Here is a 14,489-nt window from a genome sequence, read left to right on the forward strand (position 1 = left end):
ACACCTCCACTCGTAAATCTAATTAGCTGTAGCTAATTAACGTGCAAGTGAAATGGTGGGGGAGTTTGACGTTTTAACATCACTATGGTCCACAGTAAGTGCCCACAAGTATTTAAAGTTTCATCGCGAATTGAAACGGAATTTCTTATATCTCCCCATAACCCCACCTCTTCGGTACGATATTGTAGGTCTACCCAAAGATTGAAACGCTGGTTATTGCTAACAAAATGCTACTGCAAGCCGGTGGCATAGAAACAGAAACATTACGATACACTGAAGACAGTCCAGTGTTTATCAACGGCGACCGTTATCACTCATTGTGGGGCTGCGGGTTTTTAGTCAGTGAAATTCGAGACAACAACTATCATCATCATCATTATCATCATCATCATTATAGTGAACATATTATATTGTTCCGGTGTCGAGGGGGGCACAGAGCTCACTAGTAATAAAAATAGTAACCATACTTCAAAATAGTAGTGTTGATAAAGGTGATACCTAAACCTAACATGAGGACGCTCTGAATCCCCAATAACTAACAGACATTCGAATGTGATCCTATTCCAAGTTAGCAGGGCTACAAACGTGTACAAAGTGGTACAGATACATTTAGGATTATTCCTAACATCTCACTATTCAATAAAAGGGTTAATATTCCTACATTTACTACAGCCACTGGTAGTAACAGATGGTAATATGGCCCTATACAACCTTGAAGTGACGTCATAACGTCGACGATGCGCAAAAGCCTTTCACTTCCCCCCACGAGGTCGTAGGCGGGACGAATGTATGTTTACGCCTGTTACATGAGGCATGCAGTCTTTCTTTTATTATTAGTAACCCAGAAATGACACTGATCGTTGTAATAATGTACCTTTGGCTCTTATCAAATGAGTTTGTATCAAACTGACGGAGGTAAAATTTATTACCAAACGAATTAACAAATCGACGACGGTAACATTCCGCTTCCTCGCTAATTGGAACCTCACTCGATTAACTCATAAAGGACGGAACTTTCCCAGCAACTGGTGATTTTATCCAACTGAACGAACCCTGCCATCCCTAACTAATGCTGTTTAGAGGAAAAGAAGTTTATTTCTTATGTACCAGAGTTGGGATTGGAAGAACCCAGACCCTGAAGTAACGGAGTGGAAACCAACCTCACCTACAAACTAGTCCTAAGCATTCAACTGCGCCACCGGCGCGAAACAGAACAACGCTATACTACCTCACCACGCCAACATTCATTATATAATCAGAACAGACATATGTAATCGCTACCTGTGGTAACTCATGACCTCTCGCTTGGGTAAAACTAGGGAAAATGAACCTAGATATTATATAATGTGCTTCACAAGTGCCACAGCAGAATGCGCTCCAACAGCAAGTGTGCCGCAGGATGGACACTACGTGTCCAACTCACTGTAAGAAGTGGAGCATAGCAATGATGGCGATGACGATGATGTTATAATGATGGTGGCGCAGGTGATCATGATAATACATCATTCCACTTTGAATATACTATCTCTAAAACAGTCCTCTCCAGCTACTGGTGACTGTCATTTGCCCAGGCTACAGAAGCATACAGGGCAAAGGTGATTACGGCGCATTAAACCGACTTGATCTTGGTGTGGAATACCCACCATTATTACGCAATGCTCACCTCAGTCACCTCTCACACCCGCTCTCCTCCCTGCATCCGCACCACTGGATTTTATCATTGGACATATGGCGGGAGATGTGTCATGGTAATTTACCAGTTTTCTAGACTATCTTCTCTCATTTGCTCCCTGCTTTAAATTCTTTGTTCTCTGTGGCGGACTTGGCCGAGTGGAAAGGCCTTAGTCAAATATTTAGTAATTGTTGTTAATATTATGAATTATCATTATAAATAAGATCTTTCTCGGCATCAAATAATGGCATTGATAATGGTTGTTTTGTTTATTGTTGTCACCTTTTATATTACGCACATCAGCCCAGCTGTACCTTCTCCCTACGCGAAAAGTGACGCGCTTTGCCTTCGACGTGGCCTGAGGTTGCCATGCGTCTTTTATCACAAACATTCTGTTCTTAGACGTCACGTGTCCCATTTTTCTACAAAAGAACGGAACTCTCAGCTTCATTTGGGTCAAACAAAATATTCCATGGACCTCATCAGATAAAGTGTTCATCAGAAGGCTCACTAGTAAATTAATATAAATTGGTGAATAAAGTACAGCATTTGTAGTCCGTACAGTAGCGGTTCCGTACTCAACCGAATAAAATCGTTTGGCGATTGCCAAATAAAAATAAAAGATGCGTCCTTGTAGCGAAGGGTTTAACACAATGCGAACAGTTTATTCGTGGACCCACAAAACAGGTTTGGCAGTATATACTTGTAATTTTTTCCGCAATCTTTCGTCTCTTACGGCTGGCTGATTGGCTGATGACGTGGCCATCGTGCGTCACTAGGTTGCTCAGATGAATTTCAGAAAAGGATGTCATATTTGAATATATATAAATATATATATATATATATATATATATATATATATATATACACACATACATATACCAACTGCTTTTCCCCCCTTACAAGGGAGTTAGAAAAAAAGCATAAAATTCACTCCCACCCATTCCATCCCCACATACTGCACTCCCATTCAGCCTCCTCCCTACCTCTTATCTTGGATTCTCCTGGATGACTGGTCATCCCTGCATCTCGCCCACTGCCCTGGGTCAGAAGCAATGTATCAAGACATAATACATCCACAGCAAGGCCGCTTCATTTAGTTGGCGACCCCCCTCTCCGCCCCCTCATGCAGGAAAAGAGAAGACGGGGAGAAATCCCTTCGGGCTGCGTCAAACTATCCTTCACACTTACTCCCTCACCCCCATCCCTCACCTATTCCCTTTCGTGCATCACAGGATCATCCATACACAATTGTCCACTCGCCCCTATCTTCTGTCTTCTCCCTTCCTTCCTCAACAGCCATTCCCCTCTTTCCCAATGCCCCCTTTACCCCCATCCATTCATCTAATCCTTGGTCACCCCTTCTTGTTCATTCCCTCTAACTCTGCCTTCCACACCTCTTTTACTAATCTTTCATCACTCATTCTTTCTGTGTCCAAACCACCCCAATACTCTTTCATCAACCCTATCTCCTCATCTTGTTTCCTACTCTATCCAACCTAGTAACCCGTAAAATATATATATATATATATATATATATATATATATATATATATATATATATATATATATATATATATATATATATATATATATATATATATATACGTACCCCAGTATATGATTATAACCCCAACAAAGAAGAAGCCGACAAGACAACTCGAGATGCAGCATTTGCCTCCTTAGATCATCATTATAGCTTATAGCGCCCGACGGCCAGCCATTCAATTTTTCTTTTGTTAATATTAACTAGATCGGTGTTTTTTAGATCGGGTGAAAATGGACATGAGCTTCCATACGACTGCTGCAACAGACTTCTATCCCGTCCTTCGGTCCACTTTTCAAATCTCGTGTCAATAAATGGAAGAACACCGGACAAATTTTTTCTATCTATATACCAATGTTTTTTTTTTCCTTACCAGGGAGGTAGCCAAAGTCAAAAGGCATATACCCACCCCCCACCCATTCCATTCTCATCCAACATCCTTTCCTCCCTCTCATCTTACGAGTAGCTCCTCAAGGATGACAGGTCATCCCTGTATCCCTTCCACTGCCCCAGGTCAGAAGCAATACAGCAAGACACAGCACATCCACAGCAAGGCCGTTTCACTTAATCGACGACCCCCTCAAGCAGGAAAATAGCAAGCGGGGAGAAATCCCTTCGGGCTGCGTCAAAATATCATTCCCTAATCCCCCCCCCCCTGACTCCCTTGCATCATAGTATCATCTGTACACAACCATTCTCCGCTCACCCCTATCTCCCGCCCTCTCCCTTCCTAGCTCAACAGACATCTCCTTCCTGCTCAATACCCCTTCACCCCATCCATCTATCTCATCCTTGGTCGCCTCCTCATATTCATTCCATCCACCTCTGTCTTCCACACCTCTTTTACTAGTTTTTTTCACTCATTATCTCTATGTGTCCAAACCATCTCAATACTCTTTCATCAACCCTATCTCATAAACTTCTTAGACAATTGAATATCAACTACATCCATGATCCTTCCCACCACCAGAGGTTTGAGACAACACTCGCTTCGAAAAGGGCATGATCGTTTCACCCGGTACTGTCTAAAAGGACAAAACCACTAGCGAATGCAAAATACAAATAAAATGCAGTACCGCCTGCGCCAGACTTCTAACCCATCCTCCGATCACAATACTAAACTTTTGACAAAAAATGATGGGAGGAACATCAAACCAATCACGTGAGGGCGACTAAACATCACGTATGCCAAACCGACGCTTTGAGATAGGACATTCGCAAAACAGAGCATTCTGGTCTCACCCATCTTATATATGACGCCCTGGCCCCTACATGTCCTTGTGGTGTTTCCCTTACTATACTATACATTTTACTAGAATGACCTACCTACAACCCTCGCAACAACCTCATATTTTCTTACCTCCATCCTCAAACAACGATTTCATTATACCTCAATTTAGGAGAATAAAAACCAATACCTCTATCTCCTTTTCGCGCATTTCTCCAAGAAACGAACCTTCTATCTAAAGTATGACCACCTCATACCACTCCTGACGTAACATCCCACCACTCCCAAAGTTAAGGAATACCACGCTCCCACATGCACCCTACGAGTTGCTTCATACTTCCCCACCCAAGTCCACGAGCCCAAAATAGTTCTCGGGTAACGGCGTCATTTGGTGACGACAAAATACAATATAATGCATGATCGGACTAATTTGAATTGTGTTAATCCTTCATAGAGATAAGAAATAGAATGTAAGGTGAATTGCTGGCAACAAAATACAATACAATGCATGATATCAGATATCAAAACTATCTCAGGATAATATATTTGTTTCTATAAAAATGCAAATATAGAAGTGATGACAGATGCTTATTGCACAATAACCATGGAGTGCCGAGCTCCAGCAGCACGGGGCAAATCCCTGCTTATCACAAACGGAAACAGCGGCAAGAGTCGCATATTTGTACTCTAGTACAGATGTTTTAACGTGAGCCTTTGGGCGCGGTTGGGTGCAATCCCAGGGGGTCTACGTTGTTGGCACATCACCTCATCACATAAGAAAGGCTCTCTCTCTCTCTCTCTCTCTCTCTCTCTCTCTCTCTCTCTCTCTCTCTCTCTCTCTCTCTCTCTCTCTCTCTCTCTCTCTTAAAAATTGTTTACGTAATGTATAGCCTCTTTTGCTTGGCCGTGCAAGATGCGAGGGTGCGACCAAGGTGAATCTTCCATGGTGGCGATTATGTTAATGTCAATGACACCTCACATGTCAACGTCGCATAAGCCTCGTTGCCGAACAAATATGGAAACCTCACTCTTTATATATATATATATATATATATATATATATATATATATATACATATATATATATATGTATATATATGTGTGTGTGTGTGTGTGTGTGTGTGTGTGACAGTGACTTTCCAACTAGGCCTAGTTGGAAAGTCACTGTCGCACTTGTCATGAGGATGCCGGGTTCTAGTCTTGGGCAGTACCACATTTCAATTTCAAGCATGCTGACCTTTGATGGCTTAGAATTAAAGTGCATTGTGGTTGTTAATATATATATATATATATATATATATATATATATATATATATATATATATATATATATATATATATACACGAATAATTTCCGACAGTCGCCCCGGGAATGGAATCGAGACCTAGCTTGATGCCAAACAATTACCCTACCGACTGAGCCATAGGAGCTGCAAAAGAATTCCAACTTAAGAGTTAACTTAATTCCTAAAGAATCTAGGTAGACTGCTAACTGCCATCCTAATTTTCACAGTCCCCGAGCTGTACTCGCGGAACAGTGGCAAGCTGGTACGAAACCTTGATGAGCTTTCTTCGTTGTAAATACCTGAAGTGTATCGCTAGTAACAGCGAGTATCATACAAATCATTTCTGACAGTCGCTCCGGGAATCGAACCAAGGTCTAGCTCTAAATTAAAGTCCTTTTATGCTAACTGCCATCCTAATTTTCACAGTCCCCGAGCTGTACTCGCGGAACAGTGGTAAGCTGGTACGAAACCTTGATGAGCTTTCTTCGTTGTAAATACCTGAAGTGTATCGCTAGTAACAGCGAGTACCATACAAATCATTTCTGACAGTCGCTCCGGGAATCGAACCAAGGTCTAGCTCTAAGTTAAAATCCTTTTGTAGCTCCTATGGCTCAGTCGGTAAGATAATGGTTTGACTTCAAGCTAGGCCTTGGTTCGATTCCCGGGGCGGCTGTCGGAAACCATTTGTATGATTCTCGCTGTTACTATCGATTCACTTCACATACACAAATTTACACACACACACACACACACATATATATAAATATATATATATATATATACAGGTTACCATGCATAAGTCATCGCTACATGTGTTAACAATGGTAGGCTCCCCGGGCCAAGCAAAAGGGCTCACGTTAGATCACATTCACTTTAACTGCTCTGTTACAAATAACACATGGCGCTATCGAGAAGGATAAATGAAGAGAGTCACAAAGCTATTTACGTTAACAATTTTCGTCAACACCATATGGTTACTTTTCTGCTTTCTCTCCTAGATATTACATACTGTCATATTACAATTATAGAAGTGCACATATCCTGTGGTGGCCATGGAGCCTTCTTTACTCGGGAGTGGCCGGACAAACTAAAAACAAACAAACTACATGGGCCCAACCCTAAAGTCCCAGTCACACTATCACGATTCTCGTCAAATGTGAATTTGAAAAACTGGAAGACGACTTCGCTTACACTTACATTATTTTAGACTTACCTAAGATCAATTCAACAACGTGTCTAATATTCGTGTTCTAGGTTTAACTTCTCTAAGTTCGTTATTCAGCTTCTCAACATATGACGCAAAGGTGATTTGGAGATTTGGAGATTTGAAAAATATAAAATTGTAAACATGTATGTGTTCCTGGGGCTTAAGCTGCGATAACAGCCTAATAGGTTTTGTTATTGCTGACGCTCACATTTGCACATGTAGATGTGGCGTCGTCTTGTATATGCTTTGTGGTTACCGCCAGGAAATCTTGTCATGCAGGCCCTCCGTACAAAAGCAAACAAATAGATAAAACAAAAAAGTAAGCAAGAGCTAGTATGAATTATCGGTGACATGATGAAATGCATTAATTTTGTATCAAACCTTTTTCTAGCGATCCCACAGTGTACATACACGGCTGTCCTCATATAAACAATAACAGGCGTTTTGGCACAGCCTAAGAAGAGTACATTCTCGTCTTACACGTGTCCACCTCATGACAAGAAATGACCTTCCCAAATACCAATGTATGGTACCCTTTACAATATTAAACATACTCCTATACAATCCAATTTACATCCCAACTTGGAACGAACACCTATCCTTGTTACCATTTCAAACAACAGTGACTCTACATCCAGTTCCTGGGTGACAAAACACCTAATACCTCTGCCATCCTTCTACAACTTCCTACAGCAAATAGGACTATTCACCAATTCATAACCCCCCCCCCCCCCCCGACTAAATCGTGAGATTGCCCCCCAAAGGATAGAAGCGCTGGTAAAATACAGCCTAAAACAACAACAACAACAACGTGTGACCAATATATGACTGAAGTAGGTCCAATGTAATACAGACTCTGATATGCAGTATTAGAGTGAACCTCAGGGGAGTTGTTTGGGTTGGTGTCGTAGATAACAGGATGTCTGTGTTGCTGAGTCAACCAAGGCGTTTCGGTGTGGGAGTGGCGGCACTCCGTGGTATAACTCCTTCGGAATTCAAGCGAATTCACTGAAGGGGACTACACTATTATTTCTCTGGCCGAATATTTTCATGCAAAGATGAAGAACATATTTCTATGTAATAAATGTTCTGACCGAGACGACCAAGCCGTTATGCTCTACTCTGAAAGGTACTGTGCCCGGAGTGATATCCTCGTTGTAAAGTGTGACTTAAGGACCTCCATATACAGCGACAGAATCGGTCACATAGTTCCAGAGTTGTGAACTACAACAGTCGAATGTTCCTTGGTTTTGGAAAAGAATGAAAAAACAGAATTGTTGGCTCATGCCTCCACATTTGTGAACTGCATCAGCGGACTTTTAATGCAAGATTTGATCGTTCAAGAGAGTAGACCGAGCATAGTCTCTCTGGGGAACACTGCAGAATTGCAGGGCGTTCAGATGTACTGCTTTCTTTGGGAGAAAAGGTCAGTAATTGGCCGTAGCTACACTAAAAAATAAGCCTGAAATCTTGTAGACCTTCAAAACTTTGTCCCCTGAATTGGAACTTCAATAAACTCGGGAACGAAACTATGGCTTGTAGTAGTAGGCTATGTTGTTGCAACAGTCTTTTGTCGTTTCTAGATACCTACTGTAGAAGACGATGGGACCTAGTGGCAAAACCCAAGACAGAGCCGAGGGATAGTGAATTGGCACCACAGGAGAACGAAATTAAAGACCTGTCACTAAATGAGATCCAGGTCTGAAATCCTCATCTTGTGAAGAAAACTTGACAACCGAAGGAAAGAGGAGGAAAAGATGAGGCATGATCCAATACATCAGAACAAGGACAGTAACTCCACAAATAAGGAAAAGTGTATATACCGAGTAAAGTTAATATACGATGAAAACTACATTTTATGACCAGTATTTCTGTCATATCATAGAAACTTGGAGAGAAAAATTGTGACAAAAGATAGAAGCAACTAGTTTCCTGATTAGGGCAGAACGAGATGGAATGGGTTCCCGGCATTATGTACGATCAACGTCGCGAGGATGACGATGCACTACTTGGATAACACAAATATTGCTTATCTGGACATGTTTATGACGGGCCGGTGACTGCCATTGCTGCTAGGCAAAACCTTATCTATCTATCTATCTATCTATATATATATATATATATATATATATATATATATATATATATATAAATATATATATATATATAGTTAGATAGATAGATAGTTAGATAGATAAGGTTTTGCCTAGAATTATAAATTATTACTGTGAAAAAAATATTTTGTCGATCGGGACTTAAGTTCTTTGTATGTAAACAATCGCTGTGTTTTGTTTTGTTTCTCGATTACATATAACTGAGACCATATATGCTGTGGTGATTGGTTTGACGACGGCAACATCACTGGTTAATACTAGTTGATACTAGAAAGCTATCGCATCGCGCGCGGGGTCCCTTCTCGAGCCATAAAAACAATTTCATTCTTGCTGAGGTCAGGTTTTCTTGGACAACATGACACAGTGCTGACCAAGCGAATAAGGGTGTTTACGAAGAGGCATGTGTCCCATTGGTCAGTCAGAAAGAATCAAGCCAATCATAATTGGTTGTAGGAGGAGCCTATCTCGTCCAGAGGTTTCCTCTTGGCCAACAGCAACAGAGTCAAACCAGTTTCTATGCTATTATCAGTCAAGTTTAGTTTTAAAGAAGCAAGGCAGCTCTCTATTTAAAGTCTACAAAGTTTTGAGTATCGGAAGTCAAGACTGGCCCAGAGTATCATATAGGCCTGTATCGGTATTGTCTAGCCTCCCTCACCCCACATACTCAATATACACTTGTTCAGTAAAGTGCCAATTATAACATAACCAATAAAAGTCATAGGGGAAATTATTCTCATTCAACACCACCATTTTGAGAATGAAAATGATAGATAAAAATGTGATACTAAAACATTTCTTAAGCTTGTTCGTGTTTTCTTGTTCTAATCATCTTGGCCAGCTACCACTAACATATTTATATACGAAATCAGGAGCACGACATATACTGTTGGCTTTAAATAAAGACATGAACACTTCAGTAATGCTAATTAATTCGAGGAGTATAGTTTAACTTAAAAGATTCAATCCTGGATAATATTAGATGGAAAAACCTTTCTCATAGGACTAACAACCTCTTTCCACCGACTCGCTGGTATGAAATGCCGTCGCATTTAAGAATCTGATTCTGGCTAACGTCTGACGCTTTTACTGAACTGGAAGAAATCCCCAATTCCTCTCGGGGATGTCAGCCGAGAAAGAATTCAGGCTGGTGCGGTTGATCCTCGGCAGCTTTGCGTGTCGTTTTCGCAAAGGTCTGCATGTAACGTATCTCGGGAAGGAAGTGAAGATGGGGGGAGACGGTGGAATATGAAGAAAGGTAGAGATGATATGCCGAGGTGGGAGAGGACCTGATGGAAAGGGACGGGGAAGTGGGACGCAGAGGGGGAGTTGGGGGAAAGAAGAATGAGGCTAGGGGAGGCGGAGTAAATAGAATACAGGTATAGAAAAAGAGAGAGAAGGAAACAGGAATGAGAAAATAGAAAGGGAGGGAGGAAAACGAAAGCGAGAAGAAAAGAAGGGTAGTGAGTAAGGTGGGAGTGGAAAAAGGGGGTGAGAGAGGGAAAGGTTGTGGAAGAGCAGCCAGGTGTAGGAATAGAAGAAAATGAAATGAGGTAGGGAAGATGAAAGGGGGTATTGGAGATGGGAGTAACAGTTGGACATGAGAAAACGAAAGAAGTCAGGGAAGTTGAGGGGATATAGGAGAATACGGGCTGGTAAGAAAAAATAAGAAGGGGAAAATGCGAAGAGGAGAGGGAGAGAAGATGTGACAAAGACGGAGGGGCGGGATAGAGACGGTGGAGGTAGAGAGTTGGGGGAAGTAGAGCCGAAGGACGATGAGGGTTTGGAGGGTGGGAGGGGAAGGAAGAAGGGGATAGGGAGAGGGGAAGTAGATAAGAGGAGGTGTCCGAAGGAGGAGGATAGCATCACAACTCGAATATAAAGACAAGGTTTTTTTTTCAGCAAACAAGTAGATCTCAAAGCACTGCATGGGCACCAATTACCGCCGCTGGGTCCATCTACTGGACCATATCGAACTACAAGGTGCTAAGATGGGAGGAACAACAAATGGATTTTTGGATGGGCGTGAGATGGTTGAAAGATGAAAAAGGCCTTTTGGTGTTTGTATATTTGTATGATATACTAAATTATGTAATTTGTTAAATTCATAAAATTGACTGCAATCAATTTTCGTTAGATTATTATGGCGGGATAACCTGGGAACGCCGAGTGCCGGAATTTTACAAAGCCGGCGAGTCTATCAATATTTCGACCTGTCTGACACGTAATCCTCCCCTGTGTAACAACTACCACCAAAGAACAAGAAAAGGCAAATGTTGATGTATTGATATTCTACTTATGGTAGATTTGATGGTATATATAATAAATGTACATTCATGGTGTACTGCAACCAAATTGCAATAATTACGTTAGTTCTTCGCCTCCTGTGATTTTTTTTTAACAGTGGTGAAAAAAGGGGGGAATGATCAGTGATCATTGAGCGTTCAGAAACGAAAATGGTTCATGTCAACGACCTGCCGACGCTGGCTTCCTTCATCCACTCCCTTGCACACACAACCCAGCTGCAGTCATTGCCCCAAGGTTCATACTATACATGAGGCATGTGGAATGCCAAAGTTTAGTTGAAATGGATAAATAGATGTACATACTATTTATGATAACATAAACCTAGTACATATGACAACAAATTCATGGATGGATAGATATGCAGCATTGTATTCTGGCGAGAGGATGTTTACTTTTTCACACACAAATACGAATCTAAATATGTAGGTCAAATGCGCGCGCGAGAGGGGAAGGCAGCAAGCAAAGCTTTGATGAAAAACAATAATCATTAAATGTTGCGATTGTGGCCCATGCTACACCTGGTGAAAAACAAGGCCGACTACTGCTTTACTGAACATGCATAAATGCCAAGTGCAAGTGTCAGAAATAAATGAATAGTCATGTTGTATTTTGTAAGGATACTTGTCATTGTCCAGAATTATTAGATCGTCCCATTACCGAATTACCCGCTGGGATTGAAATGTTAATTCCAGCTAAAGCAAAACACCAAAAACCCTTTGGATCAATACCCGAGAGAGGAAGAATGTATTGATTATGGCGGGAATCGAAGACAAAGAAGCGTGGAGAGGAATAAGAACGAAAGCGCAAGGAGAGGGCGGAGCTCCTGCTGCTGCTGCTGTCGAGAGTGCTCGCATGTGCAAGACAAAGAAACGGGGTTAGCCAGAGTTCAAAACCTACCTGATCGATGACAATGTCTTCTCTGCGCGGGAGTTTGAGATTGTTAGACGTCCGGTTAATCTGTGGCGCCTGGTTCAGTAGCCGTTGAACGAGGATGGGCAGGCGTTTCGCTGCGCTTCTGGGAATGGGTGTTGGGGGTGGCGGGAAAAATGGGGAAGCAGATAGGTTAGATTTTTAGATAATTTTCAGTTTAGTGCAAGAGCAGGTAGAGTCTCGGATGACAAGGTTTGAGGTCACGGTAGGAGAACTGGCCAGAGGCAGTAGAAACAACATAACAGAAATGCTTGAGGATAAGTTTGAATAAGTAGCCCGAGAACTTGGTTGGTCACGAAATAAGTTATTGATCAAAAGCGGCATGAAAGAGGGAGCGATTTTGGACAAGGATGGAATATTTCGTTGGGAATTTTTCCGTAAAAAAGGATTTGTAGAAAAATATTTGTTTACTAACACTCTTGTAGAAGTATCCGAGGTATGACAGTTGAAACAAAATGTATACACTATTCAGATTCAGGTGAAACTTTGCATTTTGTAATACGTCTCCACGTAATCATAATTGAATAGAAGTATTCAAACAGGAAACCTTTCGGTCCATAATGGTAATAATAGTAATTATAACAAGAATAACTTGGAATACGGCATTTCGCTTAGATGATCAGATAATAAAACCTCTCGATGTTTGTAAAGCATTTGTGAATTGTTCCATTTGTTGATGAGGCAGTGGACCAAGTTGTTTCTACCTACTCGAGTGCAATCCACTTTTTTTCTCTCGTCCAGTTTACAAAAAAGAACACACACACACACACACACACACACACACACACACACACACACACACACACACACATATATATATATATATATACACATATATATATATATATATATATATATATATATATATATATAATATATATATATATATACATAATGTATTGCCGATTGCCTTGAAATGTTAAAGGCGTGTACGTCTCCCGGTTTCTCTGTACTTTAAGAAAATATATCTAAATATCATTGTCATATAATTTACCAACCCCTCCACTAGACTGATGTTAATTCAGTCTAGTGCAGGGGTCGGCAGCCTTTTGAACACACTACCAGTTTCTTCGATTTGTAGAACCCTGTGTGCCAACAGTATATATATATTTTTTCAAATATGCAAGTTTGTCACATTCGAGATGCCGACGAACCATCAATAATTATTAGTTCATCGACGTTTCTGTCTTGGTGTTATGTTTTGTAATATTTTACTTGAAATAGTGACGTTGTTTTCATATGATGTTATATGTTTTCAAGATCACTTGGCATACCAGGGGTTACCGACCCCTTGGTCTTTTGATGTCTCCGTCGCTGCATCCAATCGAAGAAGTCACTGCCTGGCCTCCCCCCTCCCCCTCCCCGCCAACCTCCGGCCGGGTGACGGTTGGCAATCCCACACCCGCTAACTTCACCACGGCATCTCGTTGGCGACGAGCAAAAGGGTAATGTCTGTTGAGCAAGGAAGGGAGTAGGCAGGGGATAGGGATGAGTGGAGAGTGGTTGTGTTAGATGGTACTGTGATGCATGGAAGAGAGGGGCTGGTAGGGGATGCCTACGTGTGAATGATATTTTGGCGCAGCCCGAAGCGATTTCTCAGTCTTCTCTTGTTCTGCATGAGGGGACGAAGAGTAGGGTTGGGGGTCGCCGATTAAGTGTAACGGCCTTGCTCTGGATGTGTCGTGTCTTGCTACATTGATTCTGACCCAGGGCAGTGGACGGTATACAGGGATGACCCATCATCCATGAGGAATTAAGATGAGATGGAGGAAAGGGTAGTAGAGGGGAGTGGAATGGGTGGGAGTAGGTACGTCCCTTTGACTTGGCCTCCCTTATAAGGGGGAAAAAGCTCTTGGTATATAGAATATACGGCAACAGGAGTTGGGGTTGGAGGGCCATGATAGGAAAAATTGCATTCCATATGTGGAACGTTTTCACCTTATGGAAAACAAGGAAGGTGATGAGCACCCATGTTCAGACACGTTCATATAGCGTTGCAGGAGTACATTATCCGGAACACTTTGATCTCCGGCATATATTTCGGTTCCAGCAATAGCCACCCAGGCGATTTTATTCAGTTGAGAGTGAAACCTAAACAAAACTAGTCCATCGTCCCCTTAACTGAATATAATCGCCTGGCATTAGCTGTGACTCCATAAAATTTATTATTTACCATAGTAACTCACGAACTTCAGGGCTAGT

General features: G+C 41.6%; 1 protein-coding gene across 6 annotated transcripts in view; it reads right to left on the reverse strand.

The window, feature by feature from the left end:
- Positions 1-14,489, reverse strand: part of LOC143026234 (sphingomyelin phosphodiesterase 5-like) — a 47,538-nt gene that overhangs the window by 17,120 nt on the left and 15,929 nt on the right. For all 6 annotated transcript variants that reach the window (XR_012966467.1, XR_012966466.1, XM_076186285.1 and 3 more), the window contains one exon: positions 12,255-12,372. Coding sequence is in view for 4 of the 6 variants with exons in the window: in XM_076186285.1 (XP_076042400.1) it covers positions 12,255-12,372 (118 nt within the window). In the remaining 2 variants the exon portion in view is untranslated. The remainder of the gene's footprint in view (positions 1-12,254; positions 12,373-14,489) is intronic.

The sequence above is a fragment of the Oratosquilla oratoria genome, chromosome 6 (genome assembly GCF_046742065.1).
Source record: "Oratosquilla oratoria isolate Oo_2021 chromosome 6, ASM4674206v1, whole genome shotgun sequence".
NCBI classification, from domain to species: Eukaryota; Metazoa; Arthropoda; class Malacostraca; order Stomatopoda; family Squillidae; genus Oratosquilla; species Oratosquilla oratoria.